The sequence below is a fragment of the Pseudopodoces humilis genome, chromosome 2 (assembly GCF_049639895.1).
Source record: "Pseudopodoces humilis isolate 2021_Gansu_Grassland_sample_001 chromosome 2, ASM4963989v1, whole genome shotgun sequence".
NCBI lineage: Eukaryota > Metazoa > Chordata > Aves > Passeriformes > Paridae > Pseudopodoces > Pseudopodoces humilis.
Genome location: NC_142201.1, coordinates 104,103,933 through 104,123,174, shown reverse-complemented (window position 1 = coordinate 104,123,174; position 19,242 = coordinate 104,103,933). Strand labels below are relative to the sequence as shown.

The 19,242-nt window shown below is 38.4% G+C and overlaps 1 protein-coding gene across 1 annotated transcript in view; it reads right to left on the bottom strand.

The window, feature by feature from the left end:
• The window catches only part of SAMSN1 (SAM domain, SH3 domain and nuclear localization signals 1), an 82,207-nt gene extending 69,035 nt beyond the window's left edge, over positions 1-13,172 (bottom strand). The window contains exons 1-2 of the mRNA XM_014253508.2: positions 13,071-13,172; positions 4,389-4,526 (exon numbers count right to left, since the gene is read on the bottom strand). Of these exons, the coding sequence (XP_014108983.2) occupies positions 4,389-4,526; positions 13,071-13,094 (162 nt within the window). The 5' untranslated portion in view covers positions 13,095-13,172. The remainder of the gene's footprint in view (positions 1-4,388; positions 4,527-13,070) is intronic.
• Between the last annotated feature and the right edge of the window lie 6,070 nt (positions 13,173-19,242).

Here is a 19,242-nt window from a genome sequence, read left to right as displayed (position 1 = left end):
TGACTGATGTGAGTTCACAGTATATCATGGGAGGCAGTGAAATACTTAAGTGGACTTAAATGGCCATTTAAAAATGGCACCTTTCATTCAACACACTCTTCCTGCTATTTCTGAATCAGGTGGCTAAATTCGGGTACAAGAATAAATTACTCTGGTTTGTGTTTTTTCAAAGTATCTTTTCAGTATTGACTACATTTAAAATTATATGTAACTTTAAAATGAAGCTAGTTTTTAAAAACATATTTTAACTTAGAATGTAAATAAAGGCTCACCTAGACTCTACTCTCCACATTCTCTAAAGAGCATAATTATCTTGTTTATGGGAACAATTCTTTTCTTCTTTATCCCAAATGTGAACAATCTGTTTCCTAGGAAAAAAACTGCTTATGTGGAAACCCTGCATGATGAAATTATTGATAAAGTCATTTTCTTCCTGATTTTATCAAATAACTCTGAATTAAGGAATTGAATTAAACCCTCTGGTGTTTCCAAGCTGGCTGAGAAAAGCTAGAGCTCCTGTGTCTGTTAAAACTTGCAAACATGGAAATGACCATTTCAGATAACAAGCCCTTTTCTTGCCCTCACTGGGCTCAAAGGCCAATTATAACACTGCAGATTAAGGCAGATATCACAACTGGTTTTGATATTCCTGGCAACAGCTTAGAACGACTGATAAATTTTTTGGCACTCTTCTGGTACGCAGGGTAGTCAATCATATCATGGTCAGCAGTTCAAAAATACGTGGATCTTATGACATTTGGTGATTGCAGTCTGACAGGATATACATGGAAATGGTTTTAATACTGAAGACTCTTTCTCTGAGAAGCTGAAGGCAGCTCATGAGGTAGAAGACTGTAACACCAGGTGACAAGAGGTAGAAATTCAGTTTCCCAGTTAATAGCGTAGTTACAGGCAAAGAGTACCCGTGTGATTCATTATGTGCTCATGGCTACCAGCTTTTTCTGAGGAAGGTCCAATTCAGATTTGCTGTGCATGAAGTACAAAAACAGCTCCATAAATCTATTTTTTTCTTCCTTTCTGAGAATATTACTGGAGCTGAGCAACAGGAAAAGTAATCACAAAGCTAACAGGCCAATACTCCAAGAGGATTAAAATCAAAAGGCAAGTGTGCATAAACAGCTCAGCATAGTGCCACTGGAACCCAGAGTGGAAACATCTCTGACAAATAATTCTGGATAATAAACAGGTCTCTGGGGCTATGTGAGAGAGAAGAACAGTGCACATGAAGGACAGATTTTTCTTCATACAGGATGTGTCATTTGGGCAGATGTTTGGCCAGGAGCAAAAGAGCCATGGTTCAAAAAGGAATGTCCAAAGCCCGTGTTCAGTGAATGATGTCCTGCACAGCATCAGTGACCACACTACCCTGTATTTCCACACCTCCAGAAGAACTTCATGGCTCAGCTATGATTAGGACAAATCACAACAGGTGAGTTCACTGCAAGAAAATCACTACCTCATTGCTTTGAAGGGAAGAATTTTCTCTAACCCTAGTCACCCTCTTTAAATTTGAGGGAAGCTGATGCTGGATACCTGCCCTGTTGATTTTGAAGTTATATAGGAAAAAGGAAGGGCAAAGCCTCCTGAGGAGGAAGTGTGGCATTCCAGGCTGCTCCACCCTTGGGAGATTTAACAGCTCTGTGGAACCTGCCGTGCTTCAGCCAACCTTTTAAACGTTCACTCAAGTCCATACCTACTTAGCAGTGCACTTATATACGTGCATTACTGGATAATGATGGATGGATAAATGGAGCCAATAATGTCTGGAATTTATCATGCCGTGGGGGCTGCCCCGCAGCCTGGAACCGAGTGACGGAATTAAAAATGGGAGAGAAGTACAAATGGGCTCAGTTAATAAGCTTTAACGGCTTCATCCAAGGTGCAGCTGTAATAACTCACAGGCCAGAAATAGCAGATAAGATTACACACGGGCCTCTGGCTTTAGCGACATTTTTCCATAGGTCTTACTGCCGACACATCACCACTAATCTTGTTTTCCATTTCTAGAAAGTATTTTATAAATAATCGTGTTGATTCTACAGCCAGCACAGTGACACAGCATCCAGCCCTTATTTTTAGTTAAGTGCTGAGCTTAATTATTTTATTTCTCTTAAACCAGAAAATGAAACCCAGAGCAGCCTTGGGAAGCTTCTTGATAATACCTAGCGAGCCAAGTGTGCCTACCCCATTTAGTGTTGTTTTATTGAGGATGAACTTTATATTTAATGATGAACAAAAGTGCCATCACCATATTTCTTTTAAGAAAACAAAAATATGTGATAAGAGGCAGCAGAAACCAAAGTGCTGGGTTCTTCTATTCAGTGTTATACATGTATCTTCATGGACTGTGCAGTGCTATCCCACAAAACACTGAGCAATGTGAAAGATTATTTTTTCTAAAATTTGTTCAGAATAATGAATAGGATTTTCTAATCCTACACTAGTAGTAAATCTGCTTCTGCAGGCTGGCTCAAGGAAAACAAAGTTCTTTATTGGATAGCTTGATTATTTTTCTTTAGCCAAATAATTTATGAAGCCTAAATCTAAAGCAATACAATGAAAAGTCTGAAGATGCCAAATAAAAGCATATAAAAATAAAAAGCAGAATACAACAAGAAAAAGCAAGAAACAGCCTGATGTAAACAACCACTGCAGTTTTAAGTCTTAGTGAAAGTTTTAAGTCTTTATGGTGAAAAGCATAGCAGAGCACAGTGTTATGGGTGTGTCTTTACCATACCTTGAGAAAATAAAGGACAATTCCTATTAGTTTTCTATTGCTAAATCCATTAAGATATCATATGTCCTATTCTAGGTACAAACCAAAACGGAAATCTGCCTTTTTCATTTTCATTTTACTTTGTCTAAATACTGCTTCAAACAGATGAACATCTATTGGCCAAAGAAATATTAGTGTAGCAGTCATTGAATACTAAGTTGGTTTGGAGTCACAGCAAAGGGAGAGACTAAATGGATGTAGGAGCTGTACTGAAATATTCATCTCTGGGCATGTGCAATGGCATGCAATATATAAGTACAAATAACTAGAGCTTCCCACAATGAACATGCTCCAGCCAAGCTAGGATGAATTTACAGCCCTATTTCACAACCACAATTATACACTCTTAACTGGAACATTGTAGAGGTAGCTCATTCTTATAGTGATAAGGCCACAGTCTGGTAATGGGGAAAAACCCTGTCACTCAGGAGAGCATCTCCCACCTACTGCAGGAAAGTTATAATGTAGGGACATTTCAGAGCACAGGCTCATAGGTCTGTGCTGATGCTATGAGGAATCATCTTGAGATGTCTGCACTGCTACTCTCTCAAAACCAAGACCATTATTTACAGTCCCAAGGTGATTATGTGCAAGAGAGAGACATGCACAGAGTGAGATGGTTACAGCAGATGGGTCTGAGAACAAGTTGTTTTCAGTCCTTTAGCAATTTAACAAGTGCTTGTCACAATTCCCCAGGCATTCTCCCATCCCACCAGCTCCAGCACTTTCTCCAAGCAAATCCTGTGTGCAAACCTGCTGTGTGATAATGCAACTCCAAAGGCCCAGCAGTCTCGTAGGTACATGGTACCTAACCCAGAGTGCATGTGGGTAAAACTTGGCACAATATGTGAAGGGAGGACAGTATCCTCTGAATTATGAACATCCTGTTTTCCCCTTTATTCAATCACCAGACTCCATCATACATTGAAATAGAAACAGTAATTATAAGCAAAGGCACATTGGGAAGCAGAGAACAGAGATTACAAAATGAATAAGATTATGAAATTTAATATACCATGTTCAAGTATTTGTCAAAGTATCATCTATTATACCAATAACACGCAAACAAGAAAGGATTAAGTAGGGTAACATCATTTAGGAAGGAAAAAAAAAAAACAGAAGACAACCTTCTTCACATGTTTGCCTAATGAGGTCTTGTAAAATGTCAAGCTTATTCCAGAGGCCATCGGTTATAAAATTCATTCAACTCACGCTTTAGAAATGCATTTTTTTTATTAATAAAAAGGACAACCAAATTTACCGATAGTATATTCTTTAGAGACAAACCATACCAGTATCTGTACCCAGAGTTTTGTTACTTGCAAAGAGAAATTCCCTTGTCCAGTGCAGCTGCACTAATCTCCCTTTGCTGCTCACTGTAGAGAAACTCATGACCTGCTTTTCAAATGTGCTTGTTACGACTGGCCAGAAATCAGGTCAATGGCTACAGAGATGAGATTTGAACAGTGGCTCTAAAGAGCCTAAATAGTTCAAACTGGCAGATAAACCAGCAGAACACACACGTGCCCATGTACAGAGCAGTAATTTTTTTCAAAATACATTGCATGCTTTGCAATTAAATGTTACTTACCAAAGACATAGACCTGTCAGGTGGCCCAGAGTTTACATGTGTGCTCACTGGAGTGGCAGCCGGGCTTTCAGGAGTAGTTGTATGCTTGGCTTCCTGATGTTCTGGGACAGGCTCATACAAGCTGTCCATTGAGCCCTCCTAAAATACATTTAAACAGAGATGAACACTTGCAAGAATATTAAATTAACTGTAATTTTAAAAGGAAGATGTTTGTGTGATTTGCATAATGGAATGTGCTTTACCTCCCCTGTCTTTTGAAATCCTTTACTTAGTTTTTTTTTCTCTAAAAAAGCATATAGGTGTTGATTTTAATAAGTACCCAAGTGCTGCAGTTCACAATATCATGACTTAGACACCACAGATTGCCATGTTAAAGCTGAGGGTACAGTAAAAATGAATATTATCTGCTCAGGAGTAAAACCAGGTATATATCTCCAACTGAACACTGCATGAAAATTCCTGTGAAAACTATGAAAACCAAATACCATGAAAACTTTTATATGAACCATAGAAATGTTTTATAGTTAGTACTCCTATACAAGAAAAAAAAAAAAAGAAGTTAATTTGATGCAGAAAGGTAACCTCATTACTCAGAGTTAGAGAGAAACGATGCTGCCAGCTCCCAGAATTTGACAATTATGGTTTAGGCCCCCAAAATAATGATAATGGGTAGAATTAAAGAATCCATTTGCATTCAAATTTTTTAAACTCTGTGTTTTAATGCACATGTAAGATTCTTTTTACCCAACCTCCAAGAATATAAACATTTTAATAGAAACTAAGATTTTCACATTTATCCCACAACTCCAAGGGATTTGTGGATAGGATTACAAATACACACTGCCATTTCATAATTTAAGAGTAAAGTGAAAGCAGATGGCAAAACTAAAGACACTCTTAACTGATGATCCTAAATTTTAGATGTTGCCATTTTGATCTGCACTGAATATTTTCCCAATGAATTTTGATTACTTATTTTAACTGCATTAATTAAGGAATAAATCAAATTTATAGCAGTGTGACTTACAGCAGAGCAACACCACTGAAATTAACATAGTATATTATTTAAAAGCATTTGTTCCTTTAGTACAGAGGATAAACACAGATGTATATTTGAAGTTATATTAATAATATATAAAGCTTTACAGGCAATATTTTTGACTGGTGGAGCAGCAGTTCAAAGACATGACTAATTTTTTGCAAGCACAATATTTATCAATGGATATTTATATGCCTCAGTCTGATAGATTCTTGGTAAACCAAAATAAATATTTTGTGAGAAATATTTCATGGGGAACTTCTTGATAATACTCAAGTTACACACTTGAGCCTATTCTAGGAACTAATGAGTTAATCCTTCGTGGGAAATTGGTGCCTAGTTTATGAAACACATAGAAGTGCTGAACATCCAGCTGAGCCTGAGTTTTGACAGCAACTGCATTTTTTTTTATTACTGCATTTATTTTTTATCACTGTAAGTATTTTGCCATCTAGCAATGATGGTTCAGCCTCCCCATCTGAAGTTGTGGATGGAGCACTTCTAGACAAAAATGATGAGTTTAAAAACTTGTTACACACTTCCAGGGTTCTGCAATGTGAAATGCAGCCATATACTTCTCCCTCAATAGGGAATAAAACACAACTTTGATGAAGAGAGTAATGAAGAGATGGAAGCATAAAAGATAACTCATGTGAAAGAGTGAGTATGAGAGAGCTAAAATGGGAGAGAAAAGGTAGAACAGGGAACAGTGAAAGGAGAAAGTAGTGGGGGGAGGAAAAGGGTAAGAAAATACACCAAAAGAATACAGAAAGTGGAGGGAAGAAGTGGGGGAAAGAGCAAGGATAAGAGAGGAAGGAGAGGGGGGAATGGAAGAGGTGAAACCTGGAGAAAGAGCATAACCAGGAGCATGTGAGAATTAGTGCTTGAAAGAAGAAAAATGTGAGAAAGAGCTCAAGCAAGAAAGAGAGAAATCTTGTGTGAGAAAGATGGAGCTCAAGGGTGTGAGAAAGGGTGATCACGTAAGAAAAAAACAAGTGTGCATAAAAACCCAGCAGGTCCATGTGAAGGAGTGAGGGCACAAGGAGTAGGATGTGCATGAAGAATGACAAGGGCATGAGGAAGAGGATGCATGCAAGCGGAGCACACGGGAAAGCACGACTGCTGTGAGAAAGAACACAAGAAATGCAAGTGCAAAAGGAAGAGCCAGTACACAAACCAGGGAGCAGGTGGAGAAGAGAAAGAAAGAGGTAGCAAGGGAGAGAGAAGGAATGTATGAAAGCGAGATGAGCCATGAATGAGAGTGGGAGAGAACAAGAAAGAGAGCATGAGACAGAGATATTGGATGAGAAGTAAAGTTTTCCTGAGAAAGAGTGAACATAAGGGAGTGGAAAGGTTGTGAGTGCAGGAGGAAGCACAGGAGTGTGTGGAGAGTAAGCACATGGGAAACAGCAAGTGTAGGTGAAGAGCCAGGGAATGAGAAAGAGTGAGCACATGAGAGAGGGAAGGCAGCAAAAAGATCAAGTGCAGGGAAATGAGCAAAGTGTTCCAAAGAGAGGACATGGACAAGAAAGCAAGCAAGAAAGCAAAAGCGTGGGAAAGGGTGGCCAAAAGAAAGGAAAGCAAAAGGGTATGTGGGAGCATGGTCACAGGAGAAGCTGCCAGCAATGTGCAAGGAGGGTGCTGGAAAAAGGGAGGTCATAAGAGAAACGAAACCACTCCAGAAAGGGAAAGGGAAAGCACAAGAAATAAAGAGGGAGAAAGCACTAGGAGAAGGGCAGAGAAATGGAGTAAGAAAGCAAGCATCAAGGTGTGAAAAGGGTCAAGCACAAGGTCGTGAGAAAGTGTGAGAGCACAAGAAAGGGAATGTAAAGGAAATCAAGGTGTGAGAAAAGAAGAGGGCATGAGAAAGTATCCCTGCATGCAAGAAAGAGTGAGATGTGAGAAAGGAAATGTGCACAAGACAGATTAAGAAAGCAAATAGGACTGTAAGACAGAGCAAGCCAACATCAGAGGGTATGCTCACATAAAAGAGAACACTTGTGAGAAAGCAGGAGGGCACAGGAAAGAGTGGGTGCAAGGAAGGGCAGGGTTGAAGGCAAGAGAGCAGGAGAGCACATGAAGGAAATCACAGAGGGTAGAGCAAGGGTGGAAGAAAAGCACAATCATGAGAAAGGGCAAGTTCTTGAGAAGTGTGCAAAGACGCATAAACAGGGCTGCAAAAAAGTGCTCATGTGAGAGAAAGACAAGAGTGTGAGAAAAAGGAAAAAAGAATGTGAGAGAGTGTGCTGAGAAAATATGGCATGCGAAAAACCCCAGCAAACACAAGGAAGCAAGAGTGGGGACATGAGAAGAAAGGGAGTGTGAATAGCACCGAGTAGAAGAGTGAGGAAGAGATGGTGTGCAAAAGAGAGATTGTTCAAGAAAGAGAAGGCATGTGCAAGGAGTGTGCAGGCAGGAGAGATAGTGAGAATAAGGTTGTGAGGGGAGGAGTGAGGTCATGAGAAGGGGGAAACAGTGCAAGGCCATGAGAAAGATGGGCTGTGAGGAAGGGGATTATTTTAATTAATCCTTGTGACAAACAGAGCTCGCAGGAAAGAGGGAGAAAGGGTGCAAGGAAGTGAGCACCAGAGTATGAGATTTAGTGGCCACAAAGTACTAAGCAAGGGAGAAAGGACATGAAGGTGCAGAAAAGAGTGAGGTCACACAGAGAGAAAATGGGTGAGAGAGCAGAATCACATGTTCTAGACAAAAAGGGTGAATTTAAAACCTTGGCACATATTTCCAGGATTCTGCAATGTAAAATGTAACCATATACGTCTCCCTCAATAGGGAATAATACATGCCATTGTTGAAGTAAGGGAGAAGCATCAAGAGAGCTCATGTTGAAGAGAAGCAAGAGAAAGATAAAAAGGGAGAGGAAAAAGAAAGTAAGAAAAAGTGAAAGGAGAGAGTGGGGAGAGAATATAAAGATAAGAAAGGGACACAAAAGAAGATGAAAAGAGAGAAGAGAGGAAGGGAGGCTTTTGTGGGCTCAGGTGAGTGCAGACACAAGAAAGTGAGAACAGATGACAGAGAGGGAAAGGATGTGAGAGAGGACAACCAGGAAAGCAAGTTCAAGAAAGAAAACTCACACAAAAAAGCACAGCAGTTAGAAGGAGAGCACCCAAAAAAAAAGAAAAAACATCTTCAGTTTTCAAAATAGTTTTCTTTGCTTACTGGTTTTATACTTTATGAGAGTTTATTTTCCTTGCAGTAATTGCTTTTCTTTGAGGGCAACTCAAAGCATTTAACTGAAATTGAAATTTTCTTGCTCCCTTCTATTTTATTTAATTCTATTTTATTTTACAGTTAGGTCTACTTTTATATCAAAACGTGCTAAGTCAGTAAAGTCTTTTCATTTCATATGTTAATTCTTTTAGTCATCCTGAGCGCAGTAAACATCATAGAGGAAAATGAGAGCTAGAAGAATAAAAAATGAACTTATTTCTGGAGTGTTAGCACATTTTCTTTATCCTACATGCAATAAGAATGATTTCTGAAGCTCTTTGCTTCAGGAGTTTTATGGGACAAAATATCCAAAACATCCTAGTTTAGATCTAGAAGTGAATGATTGTCTGTAGCTCTTTCCTTTGCATGATATTACTATCATCATAGCATGCAGAGACTGGGTTGATCATAAGGTGGAGAAGGAGCATTTAGTCATGCAGTCAGGTCATTTTCCACCTTAGGTTTAGGGATGGAATCCTGTGTATGGTGGGATGCCAGCAGTCCAGCCAAAAGGAGCAAGGACTATATTCCCATGATTACATGGGAAGCACAAAAAAGTTCAACCACTTAGATCTCTACTAATCACACTCCACTTTAGAGATAGGTCTTTCCACATTCAGCTAATCCTTCTTTGGTAAAACATATTTTTAAGTCCATTTCTAAGTACCACCATGCCCCACTAGTCATAGCAGCACTAGCACCTTTCTATTTACTCTATGGTTTCTTTAACATAGAGGCTCCAGCTAGATCATAATTTATCCACTACATCACTTTTGTTAATACTTATTCTCTCTGCATTTTGCATAGAAACATTAGCTTTTAGTGCCAAGGGCTGTTTCAGTTTATAACATTAGATGTAATACGTTTTACATTGTGCTGTCAGCACATCTTTAAACCAACAATCAAAATAAAACATAACTAGTCCAATAGTACTGAAAATCACTAAGAGGATTAAACTTTCACTCAGTACTTTACATTTTACTAGCAGAAGTGGTGGTTAGAAAAGCACCATACGGGAAAGAAATAGACAAATGAAAGGGATCTTGTTTGGCTTAAATCCTAAGACCAGTGCTCAACTTGAATAACTGATCTGAGCAACACTGTGATTAGGAGTGTCACAGCCTTTCTCTCCTGGTCTTCTTACACGTGTTTCTGCTGTGCTTTCTTATGAAAACTTTCCTGAAGGGCAGGGGTTGTGAGTATAAGTCAGGATAGGTTTAACAGGTACTGTTCCAGGTGAAATGGTGTTAACCCTAATGCATATATCCTTGATATTCAAAGCCAATTTAGGAAAATAATGCAGGAAAAATATTCTCCTTTAACTAAAGGATTTCACAACTCAATAACAAATTTCATTTCTTTCATTTTCATTCATATTTCATTTTATTTGTAGGATCCTGACATTTATTAGGCAGTGTATCAAAACAGGTGTTTTGGCAGCATAATTTCTTGTAATTCATACAAAAGCAGTGTTTGATTTGGGACTCTGTATATTATCCATAATACAAAGAGTATTGTTCTGATTCAATTGCCTGACATGCTAAGCACCATGAGATGGAAAAGACTGCAAATTTAGGGTCTAAGGTTGACCTTTTAACATAATATATTTACAAACAAACAAACAAAAAAAAGGGACATTCCTGTTGATCATTTTGTAAATGAAAAAGGAACACAAGATTTTGAAGGCAAATCTAATTTTCCTGCAAATCTCTTGAGAACAAGGCAATGAGTCTGATGAGAAAAATAATCTCAGCTGAGAAACCAAATCATTCTGAAGTCAACTCAGGACACAAAGTACTTCTGGGGAAACACCCCATGCTGGAGCATTCATGCTAGGAGATCAGAGGACTCCCAGGTGGTGACAGGTTGGAGTAATCCCCGTTTGCCTCACAGGGAAGGGGAGAATCCAGTTCAGGCTCCAAAGCCCCATCACAACCATCTTGTGACTATTATGTGTCTCCAGCCTCCAAATCACCACTTGCTATACTGGCCCATAACACTGTGTCTCATGCTACAGCTGTCTCAGTTTTATGGGCAGGTATGTGAAAGAAAACCCAAATTAAAATTCAACACTGTGAACAGATGTTCCTCTAACTACCCGAATTTCCACCACTTTGCATCAGCCAGAAGTCTTGTTAAACAGAATATTATTGTCATTCTCCCAGGCTGTAGATTACTTCAACCTCTATACTCCACTATTGGGTTAAAGATATTTTCTGAGCTATAAACCAGTGTATTTTAACAGTATATGCATATGCACACATACATAAACACACACATACACTCTTTGCAGTCTGAAATCTCATCAGTCAGTCTACATGAGAAATACTTCCATGAGAATATGATTTGTTTTGTACAGCTCTTTTTATTCCGTTTGTCAATAGTCTGAATTTCTCTTCCATGGTTTCAGGTTTAGCAGTTACTCCAGACGTTCACTCGATGTAAATCTATGTTGATTTCTATTCCTTGGTGGCTATTTGCATCTACTAAGGAACTGTCTCCCCTAACACCTTTAAAAGCTGCCTTTGAATACTAATTATGTTGTTGCTGTTCACTATTTCTGGCTTGACTCTCTTGAAGGGAAATACCCTTATACTGACGCTACAACTACTTTGTAGCCAGCCTCTCCATGGCCACCGGGTGACAGAGTAAAAGTGGCCAAGACATATATGTGGATCACCAGCTCGTTTCCAAGCTCAACAATCTGATTGCACCTTCTCATAGTTACAGGGTAGGTGCACAGGGCTCTTTCTTTTATGGAACCCATTACTGACCTATAAATTACCTTTAGATGTTGATAACTTGTGAGGTGTTTTGCTGGGTGAGCAGAAGATTACTAAAGCGGACAGAATGGCTCCCGTGTAAAGCTTGTAACGAACGAAGGTTATCTTCTTAGCAGCAATCTTTAAACAGAACTAATTATTTCATTACAGAAACTATCATGGCACCAGCTTTCACTTGTCTGAACCATCCATTATCACAGCAGTCATTGCCTCTCCCACAGAAACCCTGGGTGCTGCATATCGAGTTTAACAGGGAAACTGGAACTTGACCTTCCCTCGCCCACACAATCTACCTGACATTTTGTCTAAATTTTGATTTCTCAACTGATAAAAGGCTCAACACCTTTTTTAAAAGTGAACTACTTAGAAAACCAGAAGCTGCTCCAATGGAACAGTAAAATACTGATAGTATAGTTCTTTCCCAAAGAACTTCTGAAATTAGTATTTTCAAGCTGTTACAGATTGTACCACAAAGCCATTGTTAACTTTTACAAATACATTGGCATTCACAGGAAACTATGATCAAAATTGTCACTGTTCCCAGGGAATTACTTCTCTGAGTGACTCTTGTCACAGAATCCTGAAATACCACTGATTTTACTTTAAGTACAAACTAGCTTTTAATCCTTATGATCTGGAAAACACCAGGACTCTGCACTAAGATAGTATTAGCAATCAGGACCAATGATTCACACAAAACAGTTTCCCTATTTGAGTTTTTATTAGTGCAGCTTGAATATTGATTTTAATTGTTCTTTCTAAATGTATGGGAAAACTACTAAACAACAGGACAAAAGATGAAAAATGGGCAAACAGATCTACTGTGCTGAGTAAATACAACAAATATACTCAGCTAATTACCATTACTAATACTTGGCATTGGTATTGGCAGATGGTTAAGCTCTTAAAACAGAAACAGTTTCTGTGGATTTCCTATCCTGATTTACCTGCTCATTCTGAGCAGTTGCCTTGGGGCAAGGAAAGAGAAGGGGGGAAAAAAAAGAAAAAAACCCTGAAAACTAACCAACCAACCAAAACAAACAAACAAAAAACAAACAGAAAGAGAAAGGGCAAAACAGCAATGCCAACTAAAAACAGTCTTAAATCAAGTCCTCTGTCTGTGTGCAAATATTGCCATGACTAAATTGTCCCTGATGACTGTTTTCATGTTTAGGTAGTAGAAAACTATTGCATGAAAAGTTCTAGCACTTCCCAAACTGCTGAAGAAAGAAAATGGATACTATTATCTAAAAATCCCTAAAAAATCCTAGTGCAAAACAAGTTATAACATACATGTATTTAGTAATTTTATCTTATTTATGAGGTGTTTTACTGTATTTGGATTAAATGCCTCATGAATAAATCTGCATGGTTTTGCAATAGTCACAGATAGTGCATGATATATTTCTAATACATTCTCTGCTTTATATTTTTACTGAATCATCTTTTGCTACATACAATTTCTTATACAAAAACTCTTTTGTCTAGGCTAGAAAGACTCCCTGTTGTTATACAACCCTTGTACCATTTGTAATATAAAACCTTCATTATTTTTCTATAAAAGCACACCCACCAGTCCAGTTTATAAACTCAGTAACCCACTAAAAAAAAAACATATGTGTGCACACTTACCAGAGAAAAACAAAAAAGATTCATGTTGGTATTGAGATCCACTCCAGCACCCTAAAATTCTGCTCCACAAACTCCTGTCACACAATGCAGTTCCTTCTTGCTCTCCCAGCTGTTTGTACATTTCTCCCTGGAGATTACTGCAAGATAAAATCCCTGCAATAATCCACTGGATTCAGAGCCCATTATCAAATGAGACAGGCTTCCCCAGGCCAGCACAAACTGTTTTCTGAATTAAAGAGCAATGTTTACTAGCAAAGCAAAAGCACGGTCTGAATGATTTTCATGAACTCAGAAAATGCTCTCTTGCAGGCTGCTGTTTCCATTAAAATTTATCATCTAAGAGAAATAAAACTCTTTCTGTCTGAGACTACAGGAATATATACCTAACTCAGAAGCAAATCTCAGCTTACTGAGATTATCAAAAGACAGAAATTCTCATGAAATGCTAGTTTCTGTGCTCATGAATTAATACACAAAAAAATCAGTAATTATTATTGACTACAGTTTGAATGGAAGTTTCTTACTTACAGACTTAGGGAAACAACTTGTGAGCCACAAACAAATTATTAAAAATATCCACAACCAACCAACCAACAACTAAGCAAAACTCAAATTGTACATCTGTATTCTAAAGAATAGTTACTCAACTGCTGTCTAACATGTTGATTGCTTGATGATGAAGATTAGGATTAAACCAATTTTGCCATTTGAAAGCTTGGCAAATCTGGAAAATAAAAACATTGGGAGTGGTCAAAGCTTATCCATACAGACAAGCAAACAAAGGAGAAATTATTGTAAAGAAAAGCAGTAGTCTATGCCACTAGCTGGTATAAATCAGGAAGATTCCATCACCTATAGTGGAGTAGAACTGTCTTACAAAGAATCAATGCTGAAAGTACTGTCAATCCAAATTTTTTCTGATTATGAAATACCTGAAATTAGACTCTGTTTGGAATAGTATTGCATACCAACCCACAATTAATTCCCCATAAATTAATTTCCCACAGCTTTTATGGGATTGCTATGAAATTTGATACCATGAGCAAGCAGCAATTGGTAAATTGAGCAAGCAAAATACTGAAGAGAGAAGCTGAAATTCACCACAAATGGACAGGCAATGTCATTTTGTGACCATGATCTTGATTTCCTTTCTTTGGGCCCACAGTTTCATATTTGTAAAGGACAGGCATCACTTTCATCACTCCTACTTCTGACTGTTTCAATTCATTCTAGTAATTTTGTCATCTGAATCTGCATCCCAGAAAATTTGAAAATGTCTGTACCTTGGCAGGATAAATGCATTTTAACATAAGTTGGTTTCTACACTGAGCAAAACCCAAACAAGGCTTACACAAACAACATTCAGGATTTTAAAAGGAAAAATCCTTAGCTTACACTTATTTAATTTGCTGTGAAGTACGTAGAAGTATTTTTGAAGGCTTTTCCCAGGCCTTCTTTTCAGTTTAATTTCAGGTTTCACACATTAGTAAAGTAGGGCTGGCTGTGAAGAGCTTTATGACAAATGTTATCATTTAGAAGCAAATTAATGTGAGACTTCTCATTTATTCCTGCTATAAACTTGAGGAACACTAACAGATTTTGTCAATTACCACCTAGTGACACAAAAATAGGCATTTGAGAGACCAAACTTGCCACAGATGGGCTTGCATTTGCTTTATGGCTCACTTGCTAGTTTTCTTGTGAGGGAGTAAGTTCTCATCCTTCCTGAGCCTCAGGTTCTCCAGCTGGAAAAACTAAAATAAGATCACAAACCTTATGTGCAGAGCACTACAAAAGTAATGACCAAAAGCAGACCTTCCCAGCTACAGAGAATTACTTTTCATTTCTTTTTTTTTTTTTTTTTTTTTTTTTTTTTTTTTTTTTTAATGCCTATTTACAGTAATTGCTATCTGGAAAATTCCAGAAAACCTGAAGAGCTAGTAAAATGAAAATAAGTAACTCAGGGAAATGTCTCTTTCATTCAGACTGATTTAACTTCTTGATTTTGGGTTGTAGCTTTAGAGGTGATTTGGCTATTTACTCTAAAACTTTTATGAGGAAGTTTCTTAATTTTATACCACACATCCTCAAGGGAAGGATCTTAAAGGGCAGACATTAAACTAAGCTGTTAAGTTTTCATTTTGCCAATACTTGTAGATATGAAGAAAAGATAATAATTTAAGTATAAACATTAAAATAGAAAAAGCAGCCTGTACCTACAGTTACAGATATAGATACAGATATATATATATGTATGGCAAGAAACTGTGTAGGAAGGCAAAGATGCATGTTATTACATGGGTTTCGGTACTGTCAGTGTTAAAATTCTTCTTATGAAAAAGTAACACTTTAGATGTTTATTATTCACTGATACAGCCTTCTGTAAGGGTCAAGTTTGTTGATAGGCCTAAACTAGAGATGACATTAGACTACTAGATAAATCACAAACTGTAAGGAAACACCTACTAGAATAATTAAAATAAGAATCAACAGCTTATTAACAGGATGAATAATATAAATAAAATACTCAGCAAGAGTTCATAATGCCATTTGATATCACAGCTGTCTGTGGAAAGAGTTTGAACTTTGAAAATAATTAAAAAACAGTAACTAAATAGATAAAAATTGAAGGCAACATCAGTGTTGTGACCTCTATGTATATTTTATCTGGTATGAATAGAGCACTTTGCTGCAGCAGTAGCATAACAGAACAGCAAACCACACTATAATAAGGGGACAAGAAAAAGTTTTTATCAAATACTTGAACCTTCACTTTCCAGCTTTACTCTCACATTACTGTTAGCATTTAATTCTCTTTCTTCACTGCTGTATGATTTCTACATGCTTGGGTTCTACATCCTCAAAAAAAAAAAAAAAGAAAAAAAAAAGTTGCTCAAATTGAGACTTTTGTGTACTGAGTTTTCTGTTCCTGCACAATGAATAGACTTCATAGCTAAGATCTTGAGGCATCCTTGGCCTTTCCAGGAGACTGGATTTTAGCTGTGCATTCACAGTAAATGGCAATCCATAATCTAACATGGCATACAAGCAGTAAAGGTCGAGCCATGGTGCAGGTACTCTCAATTGAGCACTAGCTCCAGGCTGCTCTTCTAATGACAGCCACTCTATTGGTGCAGCTGCATCTGCCACTGGGAGAACTCACCAGCAGGCCTGTGTAGTTCACGGATTTCTTTCTGTGATGGACAAAGAGAAAATAATGTATTAGTAGTTGCGAACTTGGACACATTTCAGTAAATCTAGAAGTAATATTTACTCCTATTCACTTCCTCCTCCTTATTTTTCTCTTACAGTATATAAATCCTTAATTAAAATGCACATCTACTTCTGATCATCATTTATTTGTCATCTGAAAGTAAAAGCAACAATGCTACTGATATAGTCTGAGTGTTAAACATGTAACTACTTATAGGCTGAGTGGTCACATTTCTCTATTCACTCCACGTAAAAGGCTGAATTATGACTTTATCATCATTTCAAGGCAAACATTGGGCATTTCTACTATCTTGAGGGAAAGTGGAAATTTAGAAATTAAGTCAGAGGCTTCCTCTTGCTGTCCCTTTCTTCGGAAAGAAGAACTTTCAGCACTTTCTTTCAGCCAGTGCCTACTCTGTATCCCACATATTCCCTGACATTTGAGGGCAAACCTGTAAGTTCACACTGGATAAAATCCCTGTCTCCTTTAAGGTCCTCCTGTTCACTTCCAACAGGCAGGTGACAAGCAGCTCTGTGCAGAACTGTGTGACCCAAAAGCCACTGCCAAGTGCTCAGTGAGAAGCCCCTATTTGAACCTGGGAGACTTGTACTATACGTTTGACATTTTCATCTCCTGAAGACACCTTTAATGGTAGAAATCTCCATTTCAGACCACACAATTGTAGTCTGACACAATAATGTCTCTAAGACAGAGCTACTAACATTTGATATTCCTGAATCAGATGTTCTAATCAGCGGCTCTAAATTACATCTACTTAATAGTTTGGAAAGGACCCATGAAGTACCAACTAAAAATCTGATTCCTTAAACGGTATTGATTTTTTTTTTCTTTTATAATCTCCTTCAATTTAGAGGAAGCTTCTTCATTTCCTCCTTTTACATTCTGCAGCTAATTAAAAATCGGTAAGGAAAAAGCTTCACAATCCTCCTCACCTCTGCCAAATTGCAGGAGTCTGTTCCTCCTCTGAAAAGACAGTCTTAGAGATGAAGGGATCAATTCAACACAGCAGTTTTTACACCTTTACAAAAAGGATTTCCAACAGACTTTAGCTCAGTTAGAGATTATTTAAAGCTTACTCAACATAAAATGCTATAACATTTACTTCAGCCCAGAAAAGCAAGCAAATAAAGACAAGAAGAGACAATATTCCCTAACTCAAAATCAAACAGGCAAGTTAAAATGCTTTCACAGTTTCCAGGATCCAAGGGAAGCTCTGTGCCTGTTAAAGTCGCAGGCAAAATTCCCATCAAATTCTTTACAATCAGAATTTCACGCACCTTCTTCTGCTAACTGATCACATTTAATCACAGCATCATAAAAGCTCATGGTGTTTTCCATGTGATTCATTGTAACATTCAGCCATTCCTTGAGGCTAACCTTCTTTTTAGAATAAATAACCACCTTGTTCTTTCCCTTGTTCCCGAAGATTTATTTTTTTTTTTTCAGAGCATTTATATTTTAACGAAAGGAAAAACTTCATCTCAGTTTTAGAGAGGAAATGTATATTTCCTAAACATGAGGGCCAAATCCTCTGCTCTGTAATTTACAGAAACTCAATGATCAGGCCCACACATTCTTTATTGCTATCTAGCACTATACTGCAATTTAGAGTGAAAACTGCTAACTTGTATCATCAGGTCAATTTATGTATTATCAGACAAAACTGATGTCTACTGTGAGTTATGGGTACAGGAGTCATTATCTTCCCAGAGCACCTTGAAAACGAGATGCCTAATCTCAGTAATGTAAGTTTCCTGGTTAAATAAATCCCTTGTGCTTAGTAATTCTGTGCATTTATAGAAAAGATGTCACCCCCCCCCATACACCTCCTTAGACTTTAAAAAACATTTTAAATCCTCAAGGGGATTTGAATCCTCACTAAACAGAATTGATTTCTGTACTTACTAGTTAGTATTCTTAATCACACAGTTCATGCATTTTTGTTATGTAATGGATTGGGAAATTCAAAGAACCAGCCTGTTTTGCAAACATTTCATTTTCCATCACCCCACCTCTCTTTTACTTTGAGGTCTCTTTTTTTTTTTGATATCAAGATGACAGCACCCTGCTGTAAAGAGCTCAAATCAGTGTTGCCCTCTAAGTTAGCAGCCACCCAGGCCTTGTGGGAGCAGCTAGACCAGAATTTGGAAAGGCTAGCAGAGTTTTTCCAATCCACTCTGCAAGAAAGATTACCTCTCCACTCCTGCCTATGCGAATTCAGGTTAAAGCCTGTACTCATCTATTTTTTTTCCTTGAGAGCATGATCCAAAGCTAAATGAAGCTAAAAAGAATCCATCTATTGATCTGAGCATTTCTGGCAATTTAATTCAGAGTTCCTCTACCAATTTATTTGTTATGTACGATACAGCCTGAGGACACATCTTTGTCGGTGACAGGACAGTGGGACTGAGTTCACCCTCAGCAGATTTGCTGAGAACACCAAGCTGTGTGGAGCTGGGCACATGCTGGGGGGAAGGGATGCCATTCAGATGGGCCTTGACAAGCTCGAGAGGTGGGGCTGTGTGAACCTCATGAAGTTCAACAAAGCCAAGTGCAAGGTCCTACACCTGGATCTAGGTAATCCCAAGCACAAGGACAGGCTGGTAGGAGAATGGACCCAGAGCAGCCCTGGGAGAAGGACTTGGGGGTGCTGGTGATGAGAGGCTGGACATGCCCCGGCCGTGTGCGCTGGGAGCCCAGAAACCCCCCGTGTGCTGGGCTGCATCCAAAGCCCCGTGGGCAGCAGGGCAGGGAGGGGATTCTGCCCCTCTGCCCCTCTCTGCTCAGACCCCACCTGCAGGGCTGCATCCAGCCCTGGGCTCCCAGCACAGGAAGGACAGGGAGCTGCTGGAGCCGGGCCAGAGGAGACACCAAGGTGATCAGAGGGATGGAGCAGCTCTGCTGTGAGGAATGGCTGAGAGAATTGGGATTGTTCAG